General features: G+C 39.1%; 2 protein-coding genes across 2 annotated transcripts in view; one reads left to right on the top strand and one right to left on the bottom strand.

Annotated features, from left to right (window-relative positions):
• Nucleotides 1-19648, bottom strand: part of LOC106140397 (kinase suppressor of Ras 2) — a 32829-nt gene extending 13181 nt beyond the window's left edge. Inside the window, exons 1-10 of the mRNA XM_060947283.1 lie at nucleotides 19361-19648; nucleotides 17044-17181; nucleotides 16012-16150; nucleotides 15198-15368; nucleotides 14543-14672; nucleotides 12593-12683; nucleotides 12096-12274; nucleotides 11138-11220; nucleotides 6417-6539; nucleotides 5777-5895 (exon numbers count right to left, since the gene is read on the bottom strand). Of these exons, the coding sequence (XP_060803266.1) occupies nucleotides 5777-5895; nucleotides 6417-6539; nucleotides 11138-11220; nucleotides 12096-12274; nucleotides 12593-12683; nucleotides 14543-14672; nucleotides 15198-15368; nucleotides 16012-16150; nucleotides 17044-17181; nucleotides 19361-19513 (1326 nt within the window). The 5' untranslated portion in view covers nucleotides 19514-19648. The remainder of the gene's footprint in view (nucleotides 1-5776; nucleotides 5896-6416; nucleotides 6540-11137; nucleotides 11221-12095; nucleotides 12275-12592; nucleotides 12684-14542; nucleotides 14673-15197; nucleotides 15369-16011; nucleotides 16151-17043; nucleotides 17182-19360) is intronic.
• Nucleotides 19649-19866: 218 nt separating this feature from the next.
• The window catches only part of LOC106139420 (cell adhesion molecule DSCAML1), a 40095-nt gene continuing 38723 nt past the window's right edge, over nucleotides 19867-21238 (top strand). The window contains exons 1-2 of the mRNA XM_060947559.1: nucleotides 19867-20069; nucleotides 20153-20307. Of these exons, the coding sequence (XP_060803542.1) occupies nucleotides 20021-20069; nucleotides 20153-20307 (204 nt within the window). The 5' untranslated portion in view covers nucleotides 19867-20020. The remainder of the gene's footprint in view (nucleotides 20070-20152; nucleotides 20308-21238) is intronic.

The following is a 21238-nucleotide window of genomic DNA, read 5'->3' as shown; positions in this document are numbered from 1 at the left end:
AAAAAACCGGTATGTTATGAAAAGGTGTCGCTCTACAGATGATAGCTACTCTAACCCGCCTCCACTCGGCCTGTTATCATTATGACGGCGGCTACTTGTTAAAGTTAATTGAGAACGCGTTATTCCATGTCTGGGGGTTAAAACGAGTTCATTTTGTTTTTTTTTTATTGTTATTGAGTTGTTCACTGGGGCGACGATATGAATCTTATTGGCTCGAAAATATATACCTGTTTTACCTGAAATTAAAACAGTTATTATATGCGGTAACCTTATTCGAGACCTATAGAGTGAGATAGCAACACCTTCGTGCTCTTTCAACAGCCCCAAAGTGCCCCCTCCACCCACTTCCGGTCACCTATCTCGTTCTTTCGGAGTGGAGGGGGGGCCTCGCTTGCCAGTGCGCGCAGGAGCGCTGTCTCCTCACATTGCATCTCACTTAAGTATGTTAAAATAAGCCAGCAGGCAGAATTTAAACTATAGGTCTCGAATAAGGTTACCGCATATAATAACTGTTTTAATTTCAGGTAAAACAGGTATATTATATGCTAAGAACCGTTATTCGAGACCTATAGAGTGAGATGTGTTTGTTATCGCCTGGTGGCAAGCGAAAAATAATAAGCCAATGTGTGATGAAGGTCAGTATGGAATAGTCATTGAAATATGCTATGGCAATAAAAAGAAGACATCTGCTAATCAGTTTTTCTTCTTATAGAAAATATACCTAATCAATGGTATTTGCTGCGACAAATAATGAATGAAATATATATATGTATGCATTTTTCTTTAAATGTATAGAATTCTTATAAGCAAGAATTGAAAACAAAAAATTAAATAAAAGTTAAAGTTATTTTCCAGTTAGTAATATGATAATATAAAAGTCATAAAATCAGGTTATAAAGCATCAAAATACTTTGACAAGTTGAACCCATTCTGGGGTTCACGTATCTCTTTTGAATAATAACATGCAAAGGTATTAGGAACACGCCAGTTTCCTTTTTGCATTATCTCATCAATATTACAATTGTCCATCCAGTTTAACGAGGCTGAAGCACTGCGCGTACTCCCTGAACTAGCTTCAACTCCCGCCGAGCGAAGAATCCTCTTGACCCAGCCTTCAATCATAGTCCGAGAGGCAGCCTTAATATTTCCATTACATGAAATGAACAGTTCAGTCATTTCTTCAGTACGCCTTGCTCGAGAAATTTCTATCAGTCTTTTTACATGAAAAACAGAACAGATATTGTAATTCTCAGTTTGTTTGAGAAGTTCGCCATGAAGACTGCCTGTGCACATAATTGTCAGTCTTAGAGCCGAATACTGGGTGAAACACAATAACATCAGATTGATCTTCATAATGCTGTTCATCAATATGTAACAGGGTTAAATCATGTACTCTTCGACTAGATGCAAGCAAAAGTATCAAAGCTGTGCGCTGAGATAATACAAATAATGAATTTAGATCAGGGGAGTGTGTAATTAACCATTCAATTACAATTCTGGGATCCCAGATTGCTGGTTTACTTTGCTTTTTGTCAGCATTAGCGACTGAAATAGCCTTAAGAATACGCTTCACAATAACATTTGCGCTAAGTGGTCTAGGAACAGACAGTGTAGAAATACAGGATTTATGAACTAAAATGGTTTTATATGACAAATTCAAGCGTATATGCAAATGTGCTAAGTATCTAGCTAGCTGGGCTCCGTTGGGTTGTAGGCTGTTAATATTATTAGCCCTACACCAAACTTCCCATTTGGACCAGACAGACTGGTACATTTTGTTTGTTGATGCTCTCAAGCTAGTGTTAAGCAATTGAATTTCGTCATGAGACCAACCTGTCAGTTGATTGCTCCACCCTTCACCAACCAAGCCTCGAGACAGATCTCGGCCACACGAGGCGGTGGGAGCCGAGTCCGTGTATCCGTCAGCCTGTGCTGTAGGTTGGTGATAGTGAACGGCGCTCGCACAGCCCTGCTCTTGAGATCCGGACGCCAATATACTTTGTGCCAACGCGGGGCTATTATGATGTACATTCCCTTCGCCTGGTTCATATGTGCTAGGACCCGGGGAACAAGATGGGGCGGTGGAAACACCCAAGCAAGTTGAAAGTTCCATTTTCTGCTGAACGCGTCGTGAAATATTGCGCTCGAGTCTTCGTAATTGCGCGATGCGTAACAAGCAAGCACGTGTGCGTTCGCGGAAGCGAATAAATCGATTTGTGGTCGACCGTAGCGGTTGAACATCTTTAATGTCTGTGTGACAGCTGACATTTCTTTCAGATTGCTGTTGGCACAGCAATCTGAAAGAAATGTCAGCTGTAGTTAATTAATTGTAGTATAAGTTGGCACTTATCTGACTGTTCTGCCAGACACCACTTACATTTTTTCCATCTAGCACAGCCCCCCAACCTGAGCCGGAGGCATCGGTTGTCAAAAAATGTGCAGCCCTCTGGCAGTGAATAGGAGTGCCTGATTCTACTGCAGTTAACCACCATTTCAGTTCGTCTTGAACTGAAATTTCTAATGGCCACTTTGTTTGTGGCTGAATTTTCGAAAGTCGTATGCTGGCCTTCTGTATGGGGCGGCAGTGAAGACGACCTCTGGGCACGACGAACGCTGCAAAGTTAAGCATGCCTAGTACCCTCTGGGAATCTTTGAAATTCCATTGATTGGTGTCTAACAAATAAAGTATTTTGTTTTTGATTTTCGACACTTTGTCCTTGGGCAGGTACTTGGAATTCTGGCTGAGATTCCATGTTACACCTAGGTAGTTTATACATTTGGTCGGGACGAGCACAGATTTCTTGTAATTGATCGTCCATCCGAGCAGGGTCAGTATTCGAACAGCTTCTGCAGCATGCTCTATCAAAATTTCTCGGTTTTGATGGACTATCAGATAGTCGTCGAGATCGACTATGGAGCCTTAAGCCTCTTTCGCGCAAGAGCTGGGCTACCCAGTTGGATACAGTCGATAATACTTTGGGTGCTGATGACAGCCCGAAGGGGAGACTGGTCATCTGAAGGAGCTCGATGTTTCCTGAATCCGTTTCGTATAGAACTCTCAGATACCGTTGATCGGCTTCGGCGACCGCCAGGTGAAAGTATGCCTGAGATAAATCGATCTTCACGGTCCAGTCTCCTTCTTGTAAGAAGTCTGGAATCCTCTGAACGTTTATAAGGCGAAATTTGAATTGTGCTAGGTAATCGTTTAGCTTTGGTACCAAAACCTTTTGTTTTTTCAAATCTGAAATCTGTTTTGTCATTGCAGCACAGTTGGGTGTCTGAAATTTTCTTAACATGTTTGGTGCTATTAATGGGGGTAGAACTAAAAAGGGGATTCGATAACTCGATATTACTTTTATGATGTAATCTGGAGCGTTGAAATGACGCCAAACATGAATAAAATCTTTCAAACGCCCACCGTAAAAGTTGTCTTGTATATAGTCATTTACGAAAATTACTGTACCGACGGTTTGAATTCTCAGTTGATTTCTTAGTGTTGGTACAGTGCTTCGAATTCGTCCCACTTTTATTCGCCTTGCTGTTTTGATATTTACCGGTCTTTGTCGATAAACCGCGATAACCAGTCGAAGTTGAGGGTACATTATCAAGATTTTGCTCCTGTCTATTGAACGATCTCTGCGATCGTTTGTTTTGAGAATAATCTGTTCTATTCCGCATAGACATGATTGGCTCTTCTGCAGAGCGTTTGTTTGACACAAAAATTTTATTAGTACCCCCAACTTTCTGCAAAAAGGAGCTTAACATATCTGGATTAAATAATTGTGAGTTTGTGGGAGGTATCTTTCTAATGTCTTCTTTTATAAAACGATCTTTAATGCTTGAAAGAACACTGTCGCGTCGCTTTTGTATGACGTCAGCACGCCTCCCACAAACTAATTGTAAAATATCTTCGGACACTTTTACATAGGCCGATTTGTCGGAAAAAAGGGAATTAATTTTATCAAATAACGTATTTGCATCTAAGTTACGATTGGGTAGTGATGACCATTCTATGAGCTCTTGTAGATTATTTTTTAAGTTCTCATTTTGCTGGATAAGTGCATGAGTCATGGCGCCCAATGACCTATCTAATGACTTTAGCCAGCTAGAATTAGGATCAAAGTATCGAACCTCAGTGTTAACATCAATCTCGTAAAAACCAGGTTTTGCCAAATACTTTTTCTCGGTTTCTACGTATCGAACGCGATCCCACTCGTTCGTATTAAAGTGATGCAGTTTATTAAGAAGATTTAATCGGTTCTCTAATGCATTTTCTACGTTAGGTTCTTTGAGATTAGTGTTAACGTTAAATTCGAAAGTTTTACTTGGTCGCGGTTTGTTGACAAGGGGCTCGTCGGCAAAAAGAGAACTTTTTAAATTGTCGGTAGGATGAAATGAAATGTTAGAATCGTTAGAATCTGAATCACTGATAGACCTACGTTGTTTTTTGGCAAAAGTAGAATCGGTCTGCCTAATATAATTCAATATATCACTTACTTGAGATGTTAATATGTCTAACCTGCGATCCCCACCGCTATGTGTTCTTTTATGACCACGTGTTCGCGCCTTATGGCGGGAACGTAACCGGTCGGAACTAGATGAGCTTGACGAAGAACTAGTACTGCTGGAACTTGTGGACCGCTCCCGCCGATTCCGTTCGTCTTTATCTGGTGACTTTTTCATCATAAAGATTCCTTCTGTAGGAAACTTTAGGGAATTACCTTCCGCAGGCGATGCCTTGTGTAGGCAGTTTTGTAAGTCTTCCGCAGACATACACAATAACAACTTATTGATTTATTAATTAATTTTTTCGAACAGCAACGCTGTTTTATTTATGGGGTGTTGCTTCGACGAAAGTCGATGCCAATGTGAGGAGACAGCGCTCCTGCGCGCACTGGCAAGCGAGGCCCCCCCTCCACTCCGAAAGAACGAGATAGGTGACCGGAAGTGGGTGGAGGGGGCACTTTGGGGCTGTTGAAAGAGCACGAAGGTGTTGCTATCTCACTCTATAGGTCTCGAATAACGGTTCTTAGCATATAATATTTAGTTTTAACGTTAAAAATAGAGATATAGATTTCGGATTACATAATTGTTTGCTTATTAATTTGTGCCGTGTGGTTGCCGGCACCAATAGAAAAAAAAATAGGACCAGTCCATATCATTCCCGTGGATATCTTAAAAGGGAAATAACCTTTATTTTTCATACCCACAAAATGCAAAACAACGTTTGCCGGGACAGCTAGTATTTTATACAATAATTACAGTTTGGATAACTTCTCAATAATAATTAAGACTAGATAATATACTTACATAAAATCATGCACCAATAAGGAGACCACATTGAGTTACTCTCGAAGTAAGTTCAAAACTTGAACGTTTATCACCTAACCTCCTTGGAGGAGTGTATATATATATATATACTCCCGTCATATAATCACGTCTATATCCCTTGCGGGGTAGACAGAGCCAACAGTCTTGAAAAGACTTATAGGCCACGTTCAGCTGTTTGGCTTTATGGTGGAATTGAGATTCAAATAGTGACAGGTTGCTAGCCCATCGCCTAAAAGAAGAATCCCAAGTTTATAAGCCTATCCCTTAGTCGCCTTTAACGACATCCATTGGGACGAGATGGAGTGGTCCTATTCTTTTTTTTTATTGGTGCCGGGAACTACACGGCACTGTATATATATAACCTTACATTAAGACCGAAAGCTTTTAGAAAATGTCCTGTCCTATCCAAAGTTTATTTGCTCTATTTGTCTCATGTAATACTCACGCTATTCTGCCGCGGCCATCTTGAATCGCCATCTTTGCCGTGGTCGAGTGAATCGCCGCGGATGGCGCCGCTGCTGTCCGTGGAGCCCGACCCGCTCAGTGAGACACCACGAGAACCATCTGTACGGGAAGTGGGTTAATTTTTATTTTTATCAATGGCAAAAATAAATAATTTAATACTTCTTCAATGGTTATTTTAATCAAAGATTATTTTTAGATAGACTTTTGCATTACCTACTTATATAAAAAAATGGGTAACTGTTTGACTACAATCTTACACAAACATACACATAGATATAGTCACGTCTATATCCCTTGCAGGGTAGACAGAGCCAACAATCTTGAAAAGACTGATAGGCCACGTTCAGCTTTTTGGCTATAAATAACGATAGAATTGAGATTTAAATAGTGACAGGTTGCTAGCCTATCGCCTAAAAAAAATCCCAAGTTCGTAAGCCTATCCCTTAATCGCCTTTAACAACATCCATTAGAAAGAGATGGAGTGGTCCTATTCTTTTTTTATTTATTTATGCACAGGAGGATTTAATACAGCAATTCTAATACAAAGCTGCTACTTATTTCACTTCTTTGTATACATGCCGTGAACCACACGGCACTCGGTTGACATTCAACCCACTTACCACTCCTAACGCTGGCCGTTAGCTCATCATTCTCCGACACGCGCGAGTGTTGCGTGTGATTAGAGTTCGAGTGATGCGGCGGGTGTCCCGAGTGATTCGGACTAGACACGGCTGGTTGCACTTCTGTATGAAAACAAATATACATAGATAAATTTATTACATACATACATACAGGGTGACTTTTAATTCAACTGCATAAATTTAACTGTTAATTGTACTCATCTGAAGGATATTTAAAAACGATAAAAGAAAAATATCGGTTCATATTTCAGAAAGTAAGTAAGTAATAATTTATTTTTCAGACATTTATTTACATGTTTAGTTTTAATTTCTTTTTGTAGTATTGGTTTTTAATAAAACGTATGATAATAGTTTTTGAGGGTTTTTTAAATGTGAAAATGATGACGTTTAATTTAAATAAAAATAGGTTCAAACAGCTCAGAAGCATGGGTGTAGTCTATGTTTAAAAGGATGCAGTTGTTTTAAATTTCACCCTGTATAGTCATGTGAAGAGGATGAATGAAAGCAGGTTGACTAAGCAGATATACAAGGAGAGTGTGGAGGGAAAGGTCGGAGTGGGAAGACCTAGACGAACGTATCTTGATCAAATTAAGACGCCCTGGTAAAGGGTCAGGTCAAAAGTACCAGAAACCGCCGAGCTTGCATAAAGAGAGTTATGAATGTGGATAAAGCGAAGGAAGTATGCAGAGATCGTGGCAAGTGGAAAGAGGTAGTCTTTGCCTACCCCTCCGGGAAAGAGGCGTGATTTTATGTATGTACATAACGTTTGATTATGAAGTATGATTTATGTATGTATGTATGTATATCCCTTGCGGGGTAGACAGAGCCAACAGTCTAGAAAAACCTGAAAGGCTGAAAGTTCAGCTGTAGGGCTTCATGATAGAAATGGGATTCAAATTGTGACAGGTTGCTAGCTCATCACCTAAAAGAATCCCAAGTTTATAAGAGTTAGTCGCCTTTAACGACATCCATGGGAAAAATAGATGAGTGGTCCTATTGTTTTTTTATTGGCGTATTAAAAATTCTTATTTTGTTTAATTTATTTTATTTTAAGACAATATACCTGGGAAATGAAACTGCTGCTTTTGTGGCAAATTGACGGCGTTGTGTTGGTATGATGTTTGGTGTTGAACTGATGTACAACTCATCTGTCGATTAGCTGTTCAACCGTGATTTATGGTTTTATTAATTTTATGTTTAGTCAATACTACCTGGGAAATGAAACTGCTGCTTGTGTGGTAAATTGACGGCGTTGTGTTGGTATGATGTTTGGTGTTGAACTCTTGTACAACTCATCTGTCGACTAGTTGTTCAACCGTGATTTATGGTTTTATTAATTTTATATTTAGTCTACTATGCTACTACCTGGGAAATGAAACTGCTGCTTGTGTGGTAAATTGACGGCGTTGTGTTGGTATGATGTTTGGTGTTGAACTCTTGTACAACTCATCTGTCGACTAGTTGTTCAACCGTGATTTATGGTTTTATTAATTTTATATTTAGTCTACTATGCTACTACCTGGGAAATTAAACTGCTGCTTGTGTGGTAAATTGACGGCGTTGTGTTGGTGCGGCACCGGATGGTGTAACGCGGGCGAGGACGGTGTTGAACTGTTGTACAACTAGTCTTTCAGCCGTGATTTTACGACAACTTATTAATCAAATATTCTGTGGTTTTATTAATTTTATGTTTAGTCAATACCTGGGAAATGAAACTGCTGCTTGTGTGGCAAATTGACGGCGTTGTGTTGGTGCGGCACCGGATGGTGTAACGCGGGCGAGGACGGTGTTGAACTGTTGTACAACTAGTCTTTCAGCCGTGATTTTACGACAACTAATTAATCAAATATTCTGTGGTTTTATTAATTTTATGTTTAGTCTACTATGCTACTACCTGGGAAATGAAACTGCTGCTTGTGTGGTAAATTGACGGCGTTGTGTTGGTGCGGCACCGGATGGTGTAACGCGGGCGAGGACGGTGTTGAACTGTTGTACAACTAGTCTTTCAACCGTGATTTTTCGACAACTTATTAATCAAATATTCTGTGGTTTTATTAATTTTATTTTAAGACAATACTACCTGGGAAATGAAACTGCTGCTTGTGTGGTAAATTGACGGCGTTGTGTTGGTGCGGCACCGGATGGTGTAACGCGGGCGAGGACGGTGTTGAACTGTTGCACGACGAAGTGTTGGACGATGAGTCCGGCCCGCCCTGCGAACAGTAACACTGGTGTTGATTACACGCCATCCCGTGGCGGTCCTTGTTCATGTTTTAAATTTAGAATATTAAAAAATAATAATTAGAAAAAAAAAACATTTTTTTTTTAAAGTACACAACATATTTTCTGCCCTGGTGATATATATGATATATATGAAATGTCAAGTTAGTCAAGGTATCCAATGCTGCGAGAAGTATATTAATTCGCTTGGTTGTAATAGTTGTTGACCGATTTACAAAAATATGGTTTCTCAATAAGACTGCTTTTATAAAGTGAACGTACTTTAGATTTCCAAATGTAGGTAACATTGGACTTAAATGGAATTTTAAATATAAGATCGTATCACGTCATTACACCTTACGAGATAGACACAGCTTGATGAGACACAAAGCTACGGTCGGCTGTATGGCTTAAAGATGTAATTTATATTGATTTTGTATGCCCAATGGCGAAACATTGTTATTTTTTATTATCTCGCGTTTCGCTGAACCGATTTTGATGCGGTTTTCAGGAAAGTGTTTGTTAGGAAACTACTTTACCTACATAAAAAAGGAGGATATCGATCGAAGGCGATTCTCTTTTGACAAAAGTTATCACACATATCATGTTAAATATTTTCACCAAATTTATTATCTGACGCTTACCGAGTAGTTCTGTTGGGTAGGTGGCGGGTGTCTCCTCAGCCGGTTTCCGGTCAAGGCCGACAGGAAACCGCGACCGGAAATAGGTGAGGCGCCACCGTAGTACCCGCCCGAGCCCGGCCCTGTGCACATTCCAATATTAATTGTAGTTAAATTGATTTTGTTTAATAAATGTTGTGAAAAGGTGGACAGTATGATGTAAGATGAAAAAAATCGGTTATAATTATGAAATGATACAAAGGTTGTAAGCAGTCGAATGGGTAATTTAATTTTGGAGTAAGTGACACAAAACGTGATAAAAAAGAAACGATGTAAAATATATAAATTTGTATTTCGCTATTTTAGCTAATTAATTAACTTTAAATAACTACACCTATTTCATGCAATTTGCCGTACCGTATTTGACTAAGATTTTCAAGAGTAACATAATATGGTAATTAAGTCTCGAAAGTCTTAAATTTGCCACTTGGCTCATTGGTGTTTAATCTTCTGAGCGTCCCAAGTAAAATTTATCATTCGTGCCCACGACGCCGCGGCCAAATATTTTCTCTATTTGAGCTGATTCAATGATAGGTTTCTGAAACCAATTCTATAGCGATTTAAGCTTTTTTTTTAATTTTGACAACTTGAAGTCGTTAGCGTCTCGGCCGAGTTTCTAACAGAGGCCCTAAAGGTGTCCCTAATGGCGTTCAAAGTTATAAGATTCGTATTATAATTAAAATATAATACATGTTATTATGACTAAAACTTGTATAATATACAAAGCGAGGCTCAGGACGCTACTACAGTAGGACTTAATAATAACCACTTTGAAATGCACCCACTCTTACAGAACTACTCTTCAAATCCAAAATACATATCACGTTTTTATACCTTACGGGGTAGACAGAGCCAACGGCATTGAAAAGGCTAAAAGGCCACGCTTTACATAACTGTGAATTGTACCTCCGACCAGTCATTACCACTCGATAAAATGTATAATCTTTATCGCAGGCAAAATGTTGTGTACAAAAACATAACTTTTTTTTTAAATTAATGAACGAAGACCAGCACAAAAGATAGAGAGAGAGAGAGAGAGTAAAATCAACACCAGTGTTACTTAGGTCGCTCCCCTTGGCTTTCTTAGGGTGCGTACAGATTATAAAACAATGTTTCAATAATGCGGACGCTAAATTTATAAAACATGTTAAGTATTAAGTTATTTAACAGGTTTATATTGTTACTTTCGAATATCATTACACATATAACATTACATCACAATAAATTATTGTTATGTGTTATACAACATTGTTACATAATCCATACGCACTTTTATGGAACATGCATAACAAAAACTCCAGCTGTTAAGAGTAGACCCTCTCCACAAAATGTGAACTGTTTACGAAGGATAATCGAACGATTTATCGGCCGACGAGTTTTACTACAGCTCCATTGCTTTCGTAGTAAACTTACCTCACAAAGGAATCATTTTCAGTAATGGTGGGTTCCGCTTTTCTACTTTGTTGAATATTGTCTACATATTGATGCGACTTATAAGTGATAGTACTGTACCTAGTTAGTCAAAGATACATACATACGGTCACGTCTATATCCCTTGCGGGGTAGACAGAGCCAACAGTCTTAAAAAGACCGAATGGCCACGTTCAGCTATTTGGCTCAATGATAGAATTGAGATTCAAATAGTGACAGGTTGCTAGCCCATCGCCTAAAAATAATCCCAAGTTTGTAAGCCTATCCCTTAGTCGCCTTTAACCACATCCATGGGAATGAGTGGTCCTATTCTTTTTTTTATTGGTGCCGGGAACCACACGGTCACAGTCAAAGATAATGTACACTCACCGTCTTTATGGAATTTGTCTTTGAACGCAGCCACAAACTCCGGTGGTAGGCCACACGATGGAGGAACTTTGCTTTCACAGTCTCTGTAAAATAAATATATATTTTTTTAAAGTTCATTATTAAAGCGAGATGACAGGAGAAGTGTTGTTTTTTAATTTTTTATATACATACATACATACATAATATGGTCACGTCTACATCGCAGTAGTCGCACGTGGCATCATGTACACCTGCCGCGTGTGTGTCCGCCCCTCACCTGTGACACTTGAACTTGCACTCCTTGCACTTGAGGCCGGAGCCGAACAGCATCTGCTTGTCGCAGTAGTCGCAGGTGGCATCATGTACACCTGCCGCGTGTGTGTCCGCCCCTCACCTGTGACACTTGAACTTGCACTCCTTGCACTTGAGCCCGGAGCCGAACAGCATCTGCTTGTCGCAGTAGTCGCAGGTGGCATCATGTACACCTGCCGCGTGTGTGTCCGCCCCTCACCTGTGACACTTGAACTTGCACTCCTTGCACTTGAGCCCGGAGCCGAACAGCATCTGCTTGTCGCAGTAGTCGCAGGTGGCATCATGTACACCTGCCGCGTGTGTGTCCGCCCCTCACCTGTGACACTTGAACTTGCACTCCTTGCACTTGAGCCCGGAGCCGAACAGCATCTGCTTGTCGCAGTAGTCGCAGGTGGCATCATGTACACCTGCCGCGTGTGTGTCCGCCCCTCACCTGTGACACTTGAACTTGCACTCCTTGCACTTGAGCCCGGAGCCGAACAGCATCTGCTTGTCGCAGTAGTCGCAGGTGGCATCATGTACACCTGCCGCGTGTGTGTCCGCCCCTCACCTGTGACACTTGAACTTGCACTCCTTGCACTTGAGCCCGGAGCCGAACAGCATCTGCTTGTCGCAGTAGTCGCAGGTGGCATCATGTACACCTGCCGCGTGTGTGTCCGCCCCTCACCTGTGACACTTGAACTTGCACTCCTTGCACTTGAGCCCGGAGCCGAACAGCATCTGCTTGTCGCAGTAGTCGCAGGTGGCGATCATGTTGAAGGTCTTGGTGAAGCGGTGCGCGATGTCGTGCGCCATGCAGCGGCCCACGGGCGGCGTGCGCGGCGAGCGCGGCGCGCCGCCCGCCTGCTGGAGAGAGAGAGAGAGTTCTACATTCATTCATGTTTTTTTAATGTAGACAATATGCATTCGTCCACGATTTAGATTTAAGAGATCTATATTTGTACTATATTTGCACGTCCGATGAAAATGCTGCAGTGTAGTTTGTTCCGCCGCCTCTTCTACACATGCGCTTTGGAAGTAGTTATAATGCTTTGGAAGCAGTTATATGCTTTGGTAGTGGTTATAATTAGATTTAAGTTATGTGACGTCAATAAGTGATACCTTGTATCCAATTTTGAAAATAAAGCTATTCTATTCTACACTAGTGGTATATGTAAGACTCACGTGGTTGTAGTAGGCGGGCGGCCGGGCCATGGGCGGCACGTGGTCGGGCTCCCGCGGCGACGCGGGCGGGCTGCGCGACGGGCCGGGCTCACTGGAGGACAAACAAATAAATATATATCTCTATATGTATTCATAGTATACATATCTATACTAATATTATAAAGCTGAAGAGTTTGTTTTGTTTGTTTGTTTGTTTAAACGCGCTAATCTCAGAAACTTCTGAACCGATTTGAATAATTCTTTCACTGTTAGATAGTCTATTTATCGAGGAAGGCTATAGGCTACATTTTATCCCGGATTTCCTACGGGAAACGTCAACAATGCAGGTGAAAGTTGAATGAGTCGGCCATCTGCGAGCTTTCCACGCGAACGCTGCGCAAACCATCAAAGATATAGTAAAACAATGTACTAAAGATGTGAAGTACTCATTTTTTGCCACAAAAAAGTCCGCGAGAGCATATATCTATCTCTTAAGGTTAACTTACAATAACCACTTTTATGTTCAATTTTTATGATTATTTTTTCATTATAAACATAAGTTATTTTGAAACCAATTTTCTTTAATTCAGTATTAATCCTTATCCAAATAAATATGTTTATTACTTTCGGCTTTTCATGTAGACTAAAATTGCCATTTACAGTATATAAATCAGACGAATAGGTTTTGAGATATAGTCGTTATAAGCAATTTGCAGCGAAACATTTAATACGGCGAACCAGCGTTCTTTCTAATACGCGTGACCGACCTCACTATACGGTCTCCGTTCCGTCGCGGGTAATGATGTGGGCCAAGTCGTCGCCAAGTCGCATAAAAATTAGCAGCTATAATTGATAAAGCCGAGGAGGATGTTTGCAAAAATAAATATGATGCCTAAAATAACTATTCCACGCGGACGAAGTCGCGGGCACAGCTAGTTTATAAATAACTAGAGGCCGCCCGCGACTTCGTCCGCATGGAAACCCTATCAATCCCGCGGGAACTCTGGGATAAAAAGCCTATGTGTTATTCTGGGTCTTCAGCTACCTACATACCAAATTTCATGGTAATCGGTTCAGTAGTTTTTGCGTGAAAGAGTAACAAACATCCATACCAACTTTCGCCTTTATAATAGTAGTAGGACTAGCGACCGGCCCCGGCTTCGCACGGGTGCAAAATTCGGAAATAAATTATACATAAAAACCTTCCTCTTGAATCACTCTACCTGTTACAAAAAACCGCATCAAAATCCGTTACGTAATTTTAAAGATTTAAGCATACAGACAAACAGACTAAAATAGCGACTTTGTTTTATACTATGTAGTGATCTATAATATAAAAATTTGTCGCAAAATGTGTTGGTCAGCATAACTCTACAAGGCCTGGACCAATTTGTGTAATGGTTTTTTTTTAAATGTTCGTTGAAGTTCGAAGATGGTTTTTACGGCGAGAAAAATTCCAATAATTGCCGGAAAAACCCTAAAAACAGCATTGTTCTTTTTCCTATACAAACGTTTCTAACTAAAGCGTAGAGTAAAGTTGAGCTTTATTGCTTAACAATGAGAGCTTATTTCAAGACAATAAAGCAAAAGAACGTAGCCTTACCTATTTAAGTAACATAGATACCTATTTTATTTGGAATTTGAGTGCTGTATGCACTCAAATTCATATATAGTTTCAATTCAATCATTCAAATATAGTGAGATATCACAATCTGCATGATGGTAAGCAAGATGGGTCAAAGGTGGTGCTTGCAAGCACTATTACCTTGTATATTCTCAACTTAGCAACGGAGAAATCAGATAATTGATTTATTCTGCGGATTATTACTTGCCGAGCTTGCATGAAGAGAGTTATGAATGTGGATGAAGCAAAGGAAGTATGCAGGGATCGTGGCAAGTGGAAAGAGTCTCTGCCTACCCCTCCGGGAAAGAGGCGTGATTTTATTTATGTATGTATGTATTATTACTGACCCGATCTCACACCCGTCAGGTCTGACCGACAGCTGAGACTCGTGTGACCTTGACTTCGTTAGCGCCGCTGGAGGTGGAAGAGTGGAGTTCTGCTTGCGCTGGCCCACCGGCGTTGTAGGGGATTCCCCACCTGTAATGAGAATATGACGAGTCAATATGTTAAGAATATCAATATAGATATATATATAGTGCCGTGTGGTTCCCGGCACAAATTCAAAAAAGAATAGGACCACTCCATCTCTTTCCCATGGATGTCGTAAAAGGCGACTAAGGGATAGGCTTATAAACTTGGGATTCTTTTTTAGGCGATGGGCTAGCAACCTGTCACTATTTGAATCTCAATTCTATCATTAAGCCAAATAGCTGAACGTGGCCATTCGGTCTCTTCAAGACTGTTGGCTATGTCTACCCTGCAAGGGATAGAGACGTGACCATATGTATGTATATGGATATTCCTGAACCTGAACTTCACTCGAGTGAAATTTTCATATTACTGAAGTAATATCGACTAATATTACAAATACGAAAGTAAGTGTGTTTGTTTATTATCTGCTGAATATGGCCTATCAGTCTTTTCAAGAAGATTGTTTTTTGGGTTCTGTCTATCCCGCAATGGATATACAGACGTGACGTATGGGTACCAAATTCAACCGACCTCTGGCATGGTGCGGAGTGCACTGCAGCGAGGTGGGGTGGTCGTCGTGCGGCACGGAGCCCCGGGGGCGCGGCCGCGGGCGCGGGGAGCCCCGCGCGTGCCGCTCGTGGCGCTCCCACGAGTCCCAGAACAGCTGGTACTCCGCCTCGCCCTCGCCTCGGAATAACGCCTCTGTACACAAAAGGATGAAGAAGACGCATAAAGAATGTGAAAGAAGTGGGCAGGGATCGTGGCAAGAGGAAAGATGTGGTGTCTGCCTACCCCTCCGGTAAAGAGGCGTGATTTATGTATGTATGTATGTATACAAAAATCTATCGTTTACTCGTTAACAAACAGTGAAAGTAATTGTGATAATTTTTAACACTAGATGGCGCTACTAGAATGTGAGAACTGTCAAACGGTAAATGTTTTTCATCAGCTACTCCGCCAGCAAAGAGATGTGAATATATATGTGGGATTACTGAAATTTTATTATTGAATGATTTAATATTAAATGAAAAAAATGATCTGACTGAATTATTGTATGTCTTGTGAAGACAGATCACAGTGACACTAACTGACTGTATCATCTTTTTTATCTGTGTTTCCGCAATAAAGAGATTTGTATTTGTAATTGTACTCAGTTAGGTTTATAGCAAGCAAATAATTTCGTAAAATTTCTTTAATCTTACAAACATTAAACTCTTCGGCACTCCTTGACATTTTACATCATTTCTTTTCTAAAATAAAAGTTGCCAGTGCTAACAATAATTAAAAATAACGAAAATTACATAAATAAAAAACGTTACAACACATATACATATGTGTTTCTCACCAGTATAGGTCTGCAACCGGTGCATGGCGCGACACAGCCGCCTGACTTCCTCGTCCCGCGCGGCCGGCAGTAAGGCGCCGAGCTCATGGTCTGAACGCTGTCTAAGCGCTTCCAATGTTGGTACTCGGGAACACACCGCCTGAAAAAATTTTAATATGATTTAAGATTGGTTAATAGAATTTATTTCGCTGATGCAAATGATAAATATTATTATGATATTCTTCGCATGAGCGTCGGTGATGAAATCAGTAAGGTGCCTGGTTAAAACCCGTGATGCTCAGAAAGGCAGTTTTAAATCCCACCCCGGCCTATGACTATTTTTCATTTGAACATTAGTTTGAACCTATTTCTTACCTCTTTCTGATTTACCTGAATTCTAACCGATACTCTTACGATGTGGGAAAACATCGTGAGGAAAACTGCATATTCAAGCAACTGGATGTAACCAACCATGAATCCAATACGGGTTAGGTTTTACGCGGAGGTCAGATGGGAGTAGCTTCGTGTAAAAACCTGACTCACGTAATCTAGGATCCATGACCATAGGCGTAGCCCCGGCACCTGTTTAGAGATATGAGGATGCAACTGGGAAAAAAGCCAGGAGGAAGCGAAGAAGCTCCCTGTGGCGTCGGGCGGCTTCGGTCTCCCCGGCGCCCCTCTTCACAGCCCGGGAGGCCTATGGACTATCAGCATTCACCAAGTAGCTCGCTATCCTCTAACGGCTACTTGCTGGATCACGGGACTATAGCTAAACCCTCAACAACTCTTAACTTATAAAACTAGTCCAAATAAAGTTTGTTTTTAAAAGCTTTCATTTAGTTTGACTTGTATTAATCAAATTAAACTTGAAAGATTTGTTAACATCTTTCAAGTTTAATTTGACCCACTTCCCGGTATCCAATTGAGCTGAAATTTTGCATGCATGCATGGTCCTGAACCGATTACAATGCCTTCAATTAATTCTGTCAATTTTTGTAATCATCTCTCAGTACTCTTACCTGCGATGTTTTACTAAAACCCCACATCACTTACCTCAATGGACTCAGGGCTGAGGCCGACGACCCTGAGCCATTGTGACAAGTTCGGAACATCCCTCAGTCCCCTCAGCAGCTCCTCACCCAAATGAGCTTTTATATTCAACTGTTGGGAAATGTGCTTCACGAGTTTGCCCTGAAATAACACATTTTTGGTTAAAAAATTATCCTAACGATCAGCACATTGTCACACATTCAAAGAGATGATTTATTTCTAAAAGATCACTTCTAAATCTTGATATGGAAAAAGATGCTGACTGGCATATACTAGCACACAACAAAGTTGGGTCTAGATATTTTAAATTTGCCATTTGAGGTGCACTATGAGAGAATTTCTCTTAACAATTTTTTTTATTTTTCATACTTGATTTAGAATCAATTATTCTAAATTACTCTAGAGCCGGAAGAACCTTTAATTCCAACTTTCCTTACAATTATCTTATTCATTCATATAATCAAGAAGAATTGAGATTCAAATAGTAACCTGTAAGGTTACTAGCTCATCGTGTAAAAGAAGAATCCCAAGTTTATACCCTTATCCCTTAATCGCCTTTTACGACATCCACGGAAAAAGAGATATAGTTGTGCTATTCTTTTTTTATATTTGTGCCAGGAACCACACGGCAAATTATTTTACATTATATTATATAAAAAATAATGCCTAAAATCTCTCTAATTGTTTAAGATGATTTTTGTCAGTCCATTGATATGACTGATAGATAAAATAATACACTACTCATGCCAAACTTGCATTATACAATGAAATAACTCTTTATTTCACCACAATAAATTACAGCAAATTCACAATCATGTATTAAAAACATAGCAGCAATAGGCGACCTTATCACTAAACGCTATCTCTTTCAGGTAACCTGTAATTTGTGTATAAATCTTCACCAAGAGAAAAGATTGGCAGTATAAACATACCATTCCATTGCTTACAAGTGTACAAAAGAATTATCAAGATGGGATAAGTCCGCCATTGTACATATTATTCTAAATCCAATAACTGTTTCGTAATTTGTTATATTTATTTTTATGTGCAATAAATAGTTTACAAACAAACAAACAAAAGCAATATGTATATCCAGTTAAAATTAATAACTTATCACTTTATTGATTACTGACGGACTCCATTGTTTTATTATTGCATTCCAGCTGTCGGTAAACATCCTTATATGTATAGCCACAGTTTATTTAAAACGCATTAGCATTGAATGAGGACCATTTTATTGTTTGATATGACACATGACACATTTAGTACACAACAATGCTAGATGAAGAGGTATATTTTTATATTTAACATTTTTGGAAACTTCAGCTAAAAACATTAAGTGAATAACTAACACTGGTCAAATTATTGGGAGAAATTAGATGAGCTTAAGATGATGTGGATAAGTCTAATGAAAAAGACTCAAACTTGGGATACTTCTTAGGCAATGGGCTAGCAGCCTGTTGGCTCTGTCTACCCTGCAAGGGATATAGTCGTGATTATATCTATGTATGTAAACAAATAGTTACTAAGCGATATGACAAGACAGAGCAAGATAGTACAATGTGATCCTTGTCTAATCTTATCAGCTACACTTTATTGTGGGAAGGCCTGCCTGCTTAAAAGATTTCTCTCCTCAGGCCCTGCTTTATGAGGTCTTCAATTCAAAAAAATTTAAATTATTACATATGTAACCAACAATGTTTTTTTCCTTCTACCTTTATATGTTTGATTTCCCCCTAAATTTACTAGATATTCATTAAATGGATGGAAAATAAAAAGACTAGACTTCAATCAAACAAGTGTGAAGTCTTGTATAGATAACTCTTGTTCTATAAGACCTAATAGTACTCTAATTAATTGATATTGATTTTTCTTTGAGTAATATAAATGAATAAATAAAGAAGGATGACATAAGGTATTTAGAAAGTTTTACTCCAGGGAGTATCAATAGACTTAACTGTCTCTACTTTATTGTCTCAGTAAGTCTGAGTCTGATTACTTATTTTACTGTATAAAACCAATTCGATTTACATTCACAGTCACGAAAGAATAGCACAATGATGAATGCATTGAAATTATTGGTATTTACTTTCTAATTCAACTATGATAAATAGCTGTTTTGTTTACTAACTTTCCCTACACTGTACGAATCAGCGTTCCATGAACTAAATAAACGAGCAAGATCGAAGGCCTATATTGTAAACCAATAAGAAATAGACACCGGCATTGAACTATTCACAGGGGTCCTTGAAACCGCTAGCCTCGGAATTCTGTCAAGGACACATCTTGTTTCCGTAACATATAGACTACTATCTCATACCTCCAGGGTCCGGATCTCCTGCTGCGTCAGCTCGGCGCTGGTGGAACATTGTGTCCTCAAACCTTCAAGTCTATCAGCTGAAACGTCGATCATCGACTGAATCGTTTGAATTTCTTGAACTTTCTTTATTGCTTGCTCGTTCTCTGCATCCATTACAGTTATCACAGAATTTCACACAATCCACTAAACACTACGTAAGAGTACAAACCACTTCATTCATTTTATAAATAAGAATTTACAAAACATAGCAAGTATTGTATTGCCGAAATAGCGGCCATGTCCGGAGAAAATCTATATTTTTGTCTATGGTTAGGTCTGAGCTGCCATAGCCAATTTTAAAATGACAGTATTTTTTTTACGGAATCTGATGTTGCGTTACAGTTTACGGTGGTGTAGACTGTATGGCAGGATAAAAATCGTTTGGCTGTTTTATGATAACAAAAAAAAATAATGTCAATTATGTCAATAATTTTCTGTCAAAACTTTTAGTCTATGATTTACATCAATGGAATTTAGACGTTTGTTGTGAATTTGTTTCATATTATTTATTCGCCTTCCGTCGTTTTGTGTAATGATAGTTAGATAGAAAATAAATCTTTTTTACTTTACACTAGATAGAGGGCGAGAAATATTTTCCTTGAGTCTCTAAATGTAGTAGTAATGTTTGTCGAGCGAATAATTTTGCCTGTGATCTACCTCGGATTAAATGGTAAATTATTTTAAATTGGCAAGAATGATAATGTTATTTCGATGTTGTAAGTTTTCGTTGTTTTAATTGTGGTGTGTGTGCAGTTATCGCCTCGTCTTCTGCCGAGGAGGTGGAGATCAGGGAAGTAGCGGTGGACAAAGGCACGAATGTGACGATACCCTGTGGAGGGCTGCTCACCTTGCCGCCTCCAAACGTGTTGTGGGTGCATAGAGGAAACCGCACACATCATGAAGTTCTGGTGAGTTTATTATGAAAAATTACTGGTGGCTGTAGTTACTATTTGAAGACAGTGACAGCAACCATTGATTCAAATTATATTAATTTAATTAAAAATATAGTAGGTGTTTAGAATAAACAATATACCTAGGTGAACAGACCTAGATTACATAATATTTTCATGTCATCTATTACCAAGGTTTAAAACTTGTTCATTGTCAACATAAAAAATATTTATTTTACACATGAATCTGATTAGATTTTTCATTCACATTTTAATTTTATGTTTATTATTCACTAGACATTTTAGCACCTGTTCAAACTTTATATTTGTTTGAAAATGACTTTTTGTATAGCATTGAATGAAACAGTTACATTGTTACTCTTTAATGTAGTAAAAATTCAATAAGGTATATAAATATAAAATCGTTACATCTTTGAGTATTTTTAAATGGAAATTAATTTTGTCTGACTGATTTTCGATCAGACCACAAAATAATATAAAATAAATATAAATTTCCATGGGTTAAAGACACATTTACACAGATTAAGCTAGCCCCACTTGTGTTATGGGTTATGGGATACATACTGAACGAAAGTATATACACACTATAAATAATGAGAAAAGATTTATATTTTTGTATGTTTGTAATAAATTAACTCACAAACAACTCAACTGATTTTCAAGAAATTTGGCTCAGATATATGTAGATTAGACCTTCAGGAGTGCCATAGGATACCGCTACCTTTTTTTAAAATTTCCCATAGGAGCCAAACCCTTTGCAAAGGCTACTTTTATAATAAACACATATAAACATCATTCATTCATTGCAAATTCACCTCTATTACTGCCTCATACAGTTTGGTGCAGGGTAACTTGATATACAATTGACTGTACATTTGTTTTTGGGTCTTGGATATTTATTTATGTATACTAGCTTCCATGCTTGTCG

Source organism: Amyelois transitella, chromosome 13 (assembly GCF_032362555.1).
Source record: "Amyelois transitella isolate CPQ chromosome 13, ilAmyTran1.1, whole genome shotgun sequence".
NCBI lineage: Eukaryota > Metazoa > Arthropoda > Insecta > Lepidoptera > Pyralidae > Amyelois > Amyelois transitella.
This window is presented reverse-complemented; position numbering and strand designations above follow the sequence as displayed.